General features: G+C 44.0%; 1 protein-coding gene across 2 annotated transcripts; it reads left to right on the forward strand.

Moving 5' to 3' along the window:
* Nucleotides 1-363: 363 nt before the first annotated feature.
* SIRT7 (sirtuin 7) lies at nucleotides 364-10,535 on the forward strand. 2 transcript variants are annotated; one of them, XM_072112239.1, is made up of 10 exons: nucleotides 365-579; nucleotides 656-793; nucleotides 2,830-2,934; nucleotides 4,278-4,348; nucleotides 4,429-4,501; nucleotides 4,697-4,795; nucleotides 6,019-6,255; nucleotides 6,641-6,721; nucleotides 8,171-8,277; nucleotides 10,220-10,535. In XM_072112239.1, the coding sequence occupies exons 1-10, from the start codon at nucleotides 502-504 to the stop codon at nucleotides 10,407-10,409; spliced, it is 1,179 nt and encodes a 392-aa protein (XP_071968340.1). In that variant the 5' UTR covers nucleotides 365-501; the 3' UTR covers nucleotides 10,410-10,535. The 2 variants fall into 2 exon arrangements, with proteins under 2 accessions (XP_071968341.1, XP_071968340.1); XM_072112240.1 differs by lacking the exon at nucleotides 2,830-2,934 and having other exon boundaries at nucleotides 364-579.
* Nucleotides 10,536-10,539: the final 4 nt, after the last annotated feature.

Consider the following 10,539-nt stretch of genomic DNA (forward strand, 5'->3'; position numbering starts at 1 on the left):
TTTTTTTTACATTTATTTATTGGGATAGGTTTTTTTAAGACCCAATGGAAAAAAGATAATAGAATAGTGTCTGGATCAGTACAACGCACACTGGATGTATAGACTATTAATGCTTAATGTATAGACATAAGATTTATCAGAAGCGTCTGAGAGCAGAACTGTTCCAATCAGAGCTCTTCTTTCATTTTCCCACAGCAATTTATAAAATGAAAACTGCGCTGCGATTGGTTATCATGGGCAACTAGAACAGTTTTACTTCAGACACTTCTGATAGAGGTTTGCGTCACACCAACCAATAACTTTATAGATATGATTTGTTAATATCTTTTTAACAAATGTAAACTAGATTCTGATTGGTCGCTTGGTTTCCACACACGAGCGTGCTGTTGCTGGTCATGTGACTAGTCTGCTATGGAGCCGGAATGACGCCACATCCGGTCCGGAGCCGCTCCCGGAAGTAGAAGGTGTTTCTAGTTTCTATGCAGGGAAGTTACCGGTAACATGGGCAGGGCGGAACGGAAAGCAGAAGCCCGGGAAGAAATCGTGCGGCGGGAGCAGCACCGGGAGCGGCGGAGACAGGTACTGGAGGCCGGACGTGGGGCTGCGGGTGATAGATGCGGGGAGTAGTGGATTCTCACCGGCTCTTTCCATGCAGATCTCACGGATTTTGCACAAGCCGGCGACCGAGCGGAGTCCCGGGGAGCGGCAGCTGCTGCAAAGCTATGGGGAGCTGGTGCAGGAGCTGGAGAGACAGCGGCAGCGGAGAGAGAGGCTGCGGGGCCGGGAGCAGGAGGTAAAGAGGTGTTCTACCCGTGATACCGCACCGTGTGAATGCAGTCTTACATTGTGCACCCTGATAGCATCCACTCTGTATAGCTCCATCCTAATGATACCTTATGTGATGTTATGTCCATGACATTTTCAGTATCTCTACTTGCAGTTACTAACAGTAAGTCATAAGAGCTAGCAACACTTGTCTTGTATTGTTTACTGCAATTGCCTATTAATAGATTTTAGGTCTAAGTGGATCTGCCAGCGGGAGAAGCTCCTGCGCTTGTATTGTGTTTCTATAGGCAACTAAAACACAACATGTTAAGGCATTCTCACAAAACATGACATTTTGGGCTGAGTTTAGGTTCATTTGGGCTCCAGAACCCTCTGAGGTTTTTTCCAGCTTGGGCTTGTGTGGCTTCTGGGACGTGTGGGAGATTCTTGTCATATGTGACCTTCTGCAGTCCACGCACCTGTATATGTTTGCTGCATTCCTTGTCTAATTCCTCCAGATGATGATGCATCTCCTTCCGTGTCAAAGACTGAGCCGGGATTACCAAGTGTAAGGACGACTGAGATCTCTGATATCTGCAAGCTTGATAGCACATCTACCATCAAAATCAACCAGGATTAGACCAGGGACATTACTCATAGATCCAGGCACCATGATTGTGGTAATCTTCTTATGTGGTAGCCATGGCCTCCTTCCTTGCTGCAGCATCACAGGCTGTTATGGGTGATGTGTCGTTCATGAACGATGCCGGCTTTAAGAGCTGGTTCGTGTTTGTGTACGAAGTGAGCCGATGGCTCGCTTAACCCCGTCCCTAACCGGCTAACCACGCCCCCTTCAACACGATACAATCGGGTTAAAATTGGAGTGTTGTGGGGTGACTGAATGGCATGGACCTCCCTATTATATATTTAATAGGGAGCTGCTCAGGGGCCAGAAGTGTCGGTTTTTCTTAGTGAGCAGAGCCTAATGAGCCAGCTCACTAAGAAGAGCCGGAATTCCTATCACTAGCTGTTACTCTGTCTCCACCTGCTCCCTTAGCTCTCCCCCTTCTGCCTGATGTAATCTTACACAGTGGAAAGGGGAAGTACAGGAATGTTACAGTCTGTGAAGCAACAGCACAAAGGAGCTATGGCAGTGGCGGCGAACCTATGGCACTGGTGCCAGACGCGGCACCCGGAGCCCTTTCTGTGGGCACCCAGGCCATCACCCCAGAATGAAGTTCAACAGACAGGACTCAAGAATCTTCCTCCAGAATCTTCCTACAATGATAGGCGAATTTGCCCTCCTCCTTTCAACTGCATTGGTGTCTTTAAGAGGCTGAACAATTGAAAGTTGTCAAAGAACAAGGAGAAATAAATTGCTGCGCTGGCACTTGGCAATAAATAAGTGGCTTTTGGTTGAAGTTTGGGCACTCAGGCTCTAAAAGGTTCGCCATCACTGAGCTATGGTAAAGCCCCAGTGGTCTTCTGGATTATCAGCATAATTATAAAAGATGATTTTAGAAGGAAGGAGGCCATGGATAACAAATATAAGAAGATTACCACAGTCAGAGTGCCTGGATCTATGAATAAGTGCCCCTGGTTGATCATAATGGATTTTAAGAGTACATTTCCTTTAGAATCCCTATTACTGGGTTGTTGGGAAAGAAGATCTTGCCAATCTCTGGTAGCTTTTGATGGTAGCGGGTCCACAGATGCTCCATGGCTTAGGGGCTGGGCACGGAGAGGGTGGGTAGCTCCCAAGTCTTCACTAGGGTAGGTGCATAATGTAATGATCCATTAAAGAAGCTGCAGGTACCAGCTGGAGACTGACCTTAGTCCTCTGTGCTCAGTCAGGGAAGGGGGAGAACGGACAACAGCTCTAGCTCTTTATGTTAGTAGATGTAACGTAAAAGGGATTGTGCAGGATAAATCCCCACCACCTCACCCTTTAGGGAAAAAAAATACATGAATGATTAGGTTTTCATTTCACATTATATAGACCTGTGAACTTGTAGCACTTTTGGGAATATACATAGTTAATTATTTCGATATCTTTTTGTGTAGGTTGTTGATGGAACGGAAATACTGCAGAAAAAAGTTTCGGAGCTGGCAGACTCTGTGCGTGAAGCAGAGCATATGGTGATCTACACTGGAGCCGGGATCAGTACGGTAATAAAGAGTCATTTAAATGTCACAAGAGTCTTAAAGGAAATCTACCATCAAAGTCCATCATGATAAACACTTAATCATAGATCTAGACACAGTGACTGAGGTAATCTTCTTATATTTGTTATCCATGGTCTCCTTGCTTCTAAAATCAATTTTTAAAAGTATGGTAATCCACCGGAAGGGCTCTTTGGGGTGTTGACAGAGCCCCTCCATGCTGTAGCTTCACATGCTGTGTTACATTATGCAGGAGTATTTCCTCCACCAACTGCTGCAGTGATATTATATCTAAGATTAACCTATGAAGCTACATCACGGACGGGATTTCTTAATGTCCCCACATACCCATTCAGGATTATTAGCATGACTTGACTGTGGTCAATATGGCTGTTACGCAGTCTTCCCCTCAGAGGAAGCTTGAGGAAGGGTGCAGAGGGAGCAGGGAGAGTGTGAGACAGTGTAACAGCCTGTGAAAATAGAGCATAGAGGGGTTCTAGTAACACATTCCTAACCCCAGAGCCCTTCAGCTCATCAGCTTGATTTTAAAAGTTGATTTTAGAAGGAAGGAGGCCATAGATAACAAATATAAGAAAATTTCCACAATCCCTGAATCTATGAGCAAGTGTCCCTGGTTTATCATACTGGATTTTGATGGTAGATTTGCTGTAAAGGGGTGTTCTTACCTCATCCAATCTGAGCTGAAATGAGAATAGCCCTGTCTCCACTACAAAAGTTAGTTACAGAAACTGCTGAATGTGCCTGTAATATGCTGCCTCCTATAGAGGTTATGAAAAGTGCAGTTTACTCTGTGCTATATCTGTAAGTTCTGGTATCACAGAGATGGCATAGAACAGCAGTGAGAGGAGGATGGAGCAGCAGTACCTTTCCTAGTCAGATGTACAGAACATTGTTAACACTGAATAGGTATTGGCTGACAGTCTGACAGCTCATAGGCAGGGGAGCTGAGAGTCTTACTAACAACAATATGATTCTTTTGGGCAATCAATATTATTTACCCGGAGAACAGAGCAGTAAACCTGCATGGTGGAAGCTAATTAACACTATCAACAGCCACCTGACCCAAAATAACTTCTAATATGAAAAATGGATTGGATTTACTTGTACAGTGGATGGGAGAGGGTTTGTTTAATGTGTATAGTGAGAACTCAACCCAATTTCTTTTGTCTGGATGGTGCAACACACACAGAAGCCAGTGTCCCCTCTAAAATGTCCAGTAATCCAGCAAATCCTCAGGCTATATAAGCGGCCATTGTAGATGTACACACCGCCAAGGTATGATGACGATACCCATGGTATAATAGAGGCCGTCTTCTTGATTGTTACAGGCAGCTGCTATTCCTGACTATCGTGGACCAAGCGGTGTGTGGACCCTGCTGAATAAGGGCCAGAGTGTGAGGTAAGAGGTTATACAGTGTTATATTTCTTACCAGACATTGCTAAGAACTTTTACTAAGGGTTTGCACTTTATTTTCACAGCACTGGTGACCTAAGTGAAGCGGAGCCAACGTTTACACACATGTGCATCGCTCGATTACACAGGGCCGGGCTGGTAGGTTTCTATACATCTCATCATCCATATATCTTATGTGCTGTACTTATGTGCATCAATGGGAATATAACCATCATTATATAGACTTCCTCTGTACAACCTGCAGCTAGGAGATGTGACCGTGTGTGGCATTATTGCTAAACAAACCTATAGATGGTGTGACTTTTATTGATACATTCCGTTCTGTTGCATTAGGTGCAGCACGTAGTCTCCCAGAACTGTGACGGCCTTCACCTTCGTAGTGGATTACCACGAGACGCTACCTCTGAGGTTCATGGAAATATGTATATTGAGGTAAGGAGAGATTGATGTTCCTGATTTGTTTCTGCCACATTTAATTCCGCTAGAGAGCATCTTCAGCATATCTGTTATGTGCACATTGCAGTGAACTCCTATTCGCATGGGCCAGGAGCTAACAGAATAAAATGTTTAAAAGTTTTGCCAAATAGGACTAGTGGCCACCAGGTTTGGTGTCTTAAACCCAATAGCATAAGGACATTGCCTCAAAACGATTGATTGCTCCTACGTCGGTGTATGAGAGCGGCAAAAGCCCTTCGCCCCTTACTCCTCTTGATGTATCTGGCAGGCACTGGGCAAAACTAACCCAGGTCTGACCTTGCATACTTCTGCGTGAAAACCTGCGAACGAAAGTTCAATGGCTTCTCTAAAGAGCGCAGACACGATGTATTCACTATTTTAATTGTAGATTACACTGCACAACAATTTGCTATTATTTCACTGCTTTGCCAGAAAACTGGCGTAGAAGCAGTGTTACATCTTCCCATGTGTGTTTTCTGCATAATGCAGCTAACACCCTCAATTGGTTCTGCGTTATCATTGAATGGTTTGTTTCCTCACATGTTGTCATCGGGAGCAGCAATTTATTTCCCTGACAGCCAGATGTCTCTATAGGACTCCCAGGCTTGTCATTATGCAGGATCTGTAACGATCTTATTAGGGATTATTACGTTTATCCTGTAGTTTGCCAGAAGCAGACTGATACGGATGAGCTGCAAAGCTGCCATATGCTGCAATATAGTAGTATTGTGGTATACGGTAAAAGACCTTCTAGGGTTCAAGTGCCCGGGGGAGTGGTATCTAAAATTACAGTGCAAAAATAAAGTTCAAATCACCCCACCCCCCTTTCCCTAGAAAGCAGAAAAAAAAATCATTTTTAAGGAGCAAAAAATGGAAACTCAAAATGGAGAAAAGGTATTGTGGCACAAGGTTAAGGGTCTTTATACCTGGTTCCCTTTTAAGCCAAAACTTGCACCTGAAGAGGAAATATTAATGAGAAGCGCATAACCCCTCACAACCACCCTAGTAGTCGGACTTCAATCACGGGTGTCAAGTATTTTCTACAGCTCTGTTGCTGCTACTATCGGCATACACAAAGGTCCCCCGGGATAATACGTAACACTTGGAGCAGTACTGTATGGTAGACACCCTTTATGATTGCCGGTTTATAAAGCATTTGTCCCCCTAGTTTGTTATCAATGGTCTCTTTTCTCCTGTAGGTCTGTACATCGTGTTCACCACACAGGGAGTATGTGCGATTGTTTGATGTGACAGAGAGGACAGCCCTTCACAAGCATAACACTGGACGTTTCTGTCACAAGTGCGGGGGGGAGCTGAGAGACTCTATTGTGCACTTTGGAGAGCGGGGGAAGTTGGCACAGCCGCTGAACTGGGTAGGGGCAGTGAAAGCTGCAAAGAAGGCCGATGTCATCCTCTGCCTTGGATCTAGTCTGAAGGTAAATGTAGCACCACAAATAAAGGGAACCTGGTGTTCTCGTTTTCTGTAGTTGTTAACTACAAGTACCAGCATGCCATGAAAGCAGACTGGCATTGCACAGTCCATTAAGAGCTGGGAACCCTGCCTGATATATTATTAGCTGCAGTTAAAGGGTCTTGCAAGCGTAACTCCTAACAATCAGCTAAGTTTACAAGGGCGGGTGACCCCTGCACCCAATCACTGGCCTCAGTGCTCTCCCCTGTTAGTGGACCCCTACTATTTGTAAAGTATTGGCAAATCACTTAAGCCCCTTTTAACCAAAGTGTGGACTCCTAATGTAAATAAAATTTGAGTCTTTATGGTTACCTACATCACCCTTTTCTCACACTCCTGTACCACCTTAGATCCTGAAAAAATACCATTGTCTATGGGGGATGAATAGACCAAGTTCAAGGCGACCAAGACTTTACATTGTAAATTTGCAGGTAAGACCCAATTACATTTTCGTTTGAAGTTATCTGCAGTAATGCTGATGGTCTTCATCGGCTACAGTAGTTTTACAGTGAGAAGTCTGGATTCTGGTGCCACGTGGTGGGCATCGCAACTGCCTCACATAATCTGCATGCTATGTTTTCCGCCATCAGATTTAAAGGGGTTGTTCTAAGATTTAGTGTTATATCCCATTCACAGTTTAGGGGGATGACACACTATTTAATGGGGCAGTCTAACTGCTATAGAGGGTTTCTTTAAAGGTCTGAGGGAAGATGTTCTTTCCACTTATATTAAAGGAATTCTACCATTTGATTTGATGCATTATGAAGCAAACATACCTAGAGACTGCTGTAGCGGCACTGATGCAGGATCATATGTTGGTTAATCCCTGTGCTGAGTTGTTTTGCTAATAAAGCAGATACAGGCGATCCCCTACTTAAGAACACCCGACTTACAGACGACCCCTAGTTACAAACAGACCTCTGGTAATTGGTAATTTACTGTACTTTAGTCTTAGGCTACAATAAACAGCTATAACAGTTATCAGATGTGTCTGAAATTAAGCTTTATTGTTAATCCTGGTTCTTGTGACAATCCAACAGTTTTAAAATCCAATTGTCACAGAGACAAAAAAAAAAATTGTCTGGATCTACAATTATAAAATATACAGTTCCGACTTACATACAAATTCAACTTAAGAACAAACCTACAGAACCTATCTTGTACATAACCCCGGGACTGCCTGTATAACATTAGGATAATGAAGCTCTGTCGCTTCTATGTCTCCTTCAGCTTGGTTCAGTGCTTCTCCTAGCATCTGAGTTATTCTCTGCAGGAGATGATGCAATCACTTTTCTCCCTGACAGAATAATCAATTGCTGCACCACCCCCCAGCTGCTGTGTATAAGTGATCCAGCTCGGGTTGATTAGTCCTGCCTTGACTAACCACCATTGTAAGCTGCGTGTAATGTGTTTATGTCAGCCAGCCTCACTCAGCTTTCCCAAGGTCCTGAACGGTATAATTGGTATTTCAGCAAAACCACTCAGCTCAGGGAATAACCAAGATATGATCATTTATCAGTGTAGCTACAGCATTCTCCAGGTATGTTTGCTTCATAATGCATCAAATCAAATGGCAGGTTTCCTTTCTGCTTGTTATCCTCTATTAATGGAATGGTTGATAACTTGCATACCTTGTACGACCCCTTTAACTTAGTATGGAGGACATTTACCAAGAGTCAGCTTTTTTGATTTCTACATGTAGCTGTCAGCACAGCGCTAGTTTTCAGAAAGTGTCACAAGCTTTGCTGGAGCATTGATGTGTGTTTATCCCAGATCCTTGCCCAATAAGAAGTCTCAGCCTCTCGGATAAGGAGATATTGGGATGTGTAGGCAGGACAGGGAGCCACGTTGTCACCCATCACCGCTGTGTATTTCCTCAGTGGACCCCTAAAGACGCTGTGGCCACCCTGAAAATCCATGGAAAATGTGATGAGGTCATGCGGCTCCTGATGGACGAGCTGAAGTTGGACGTTCCAGAATATAACAGGTGAGTTTTGTGTTACTATATAGTGGGGTGACTGTGAGCTGAGGCCCCCAGCAATGCTAAGAAGAAAATAATTCATGGTACAATGGACAAGATGCCCAAACCCTGGTAACATGTTGATTTGTAGACTTAAAGGGAACCTGTCACCACATTTGCACATATAAAGCCAGTGATAGGTTCCTATAGATCTCTAATAACTGACTGACACCTTATTTTAGCTAAAGATAGTTTTGCTTACATCCACATAAATCACCTTTTATCTTATATTCCCTGGCATCAGTGGGGGGCGTGACCTGCTCTTCCGGCCCCTCCTATCTCCTTTCCAGGCCTTATGCCTCCTTACTGGTCACAGTTCTTGTCATGTGACCACAGTGCCATGATCTCAGGTCCTTTAGCCTGTCGGCAATAGCAAACTGTACCCCATGCATGTATCTGACCACATGAAGTGTCAGCAGCCTCCATGGACTTCTACTCCTCTCCATTTTCCATGGAGGCTGCTATGATTTCATGTAATCACATACACGGTGTACAGTTTGCTATTGTTAGAATGCTAAAGGACCTGTGATTATGTCACTGGTCACATGTCATGAATGTAACACAAGGCACCGTGTAAAAAAAAAAAAAAAAAAAAAAATGACACTAAATTTTTACCATTTGTAGATTAAGCTTTATATGTCTGTAAGTTGAATATTAGCAGACGTCCCTAAGTACGAGGAGGCAGAGTAGGAATATGAAGAGACACAGAGCTGTCAGTAACAATAATGGGGTGTGGTTCACTGGCAGCCTGAGAGAGAGGAGTCACAGCCAACAGACATAAGTCCTAATTTGCAAATCGGAAAAACGTCTGTAATTAAGGTACAGGGCCCCACTGGCAGATAATTTTAGGTGATATGGGGAGGAATCGTAACCCTTTATCAGCAGGCACTGTTAATCAGGGTGGTCAAAATGTGGTGACAGGTCCTCTTTAAGGCATTGATATTCTTATGGGCCGAAACACAGACATTGAATCGGGCTGTGACCAATGAGCTCATAGTCTGTATTAATTTTCTCTTAAAAGGGTAGTTGGGGTTCAGTAGTGATGTTTTCTATGGTGCCCCCTGGATGATGTTGCCCTGACCTATCCGTAGGATTGGAGAAGTACAGGCCATTGAAATTTAGGGCAGCGTTCATGGAGGTTTTTTTTCCAATAATTTTTGTGGGGCATCTTTTCCCAACTATCTGCCTTGTGTTGTGCCTTTGTTATTCTTCTTGAAAGTATACAAATTATATATAGCTGTGTGCTTTATGTCCCGTTTCTGATTAATTAAGACTGGCATGTTGTGTGTGAGTCATAGTAGTAATTCCAGCATAAGACTCGCCAGGTCCAGCCTGGCATAGATGTCGGCTGTCATAGCGCATTCACACAATACGTTGCGTCGCGTTTTTGACGCATTCCACTGGCTTTAGCCATGATCACATGCTAATGTTACATTGCGTTTTAGCAGATGCGGTGGAAACACAATGTAACCCTAGCATGTGATCAAGGCTGAAGCCAGTGGAAAGTATGAAAAACGCATTGCATCATGTGAATGCGCCCTCAGTGTTTTTGGCGCCGGCTATTGTAAACTTGTCTCACCACCTTGTTCTCAGTCATGCTCCCTTATTAAAAAAAGGGGCACAAGAGGGTCATGAAGTCGCCAATTCCTAGGCGAGAGGCAAGCATTGCAATTTTATTTATGCTATATACGCCACAAGGAATGACACAACTATGTGTGCCCGGAGAAATAACAAAGGAACAACGCTGAACTAAAAAAACCTTGTATGGGGTGGTTCGATAAAAAGGGGTGACCTTTAGGCACACATATACTATTTGTTTGGGTGCTTTGGAGTCCACAGCTCACATGCACGGTTATTATCATCCGGCTGTTATATTTTGGCGGTGATCTGACTACATCTTCTCTTCTAGATCCCTAGACCCCATCTTCTCTATGGCTGTACCCCTGCACCCAGGCGAAGAAGCCAGCCACACCCGAAAACTCATCAAGGCAGCAGAGACCCCCAATGCGTCCCCCGATCAGCTACCACCGCTCTCCCCGCAGGGGTTAAGTGGCGGCTGGTTCGGTAAAGGTTGCACTAAAGGAAGAAGGAAAAAGTGATGAAGTCCTGCCTGCCTGAGTATTACTGGGACCCCAGACTGCATTTGCACATTTGTTATTATTGTTGTTGTTGTTGTTGTTTTTTTTTTTTACATTTGTTTTAAATAAAACTTTGAAGAAACTCTCTGCT

Source organism: Engystomops pustulosus, chromosome 6 (assembly GCF_040894005.1).
Source record: "Engystomops pustulosus chromosome 6, aEngPut4.maternal, whole genome shotgun sequence".
Taxonomy (NCBI): domain Eukaryota; kingdom Metazoa; phylum Chordata; class Amphibia; order Anura; family Leptodactylidae; genus Engystomops; species Engystomops pustulosus.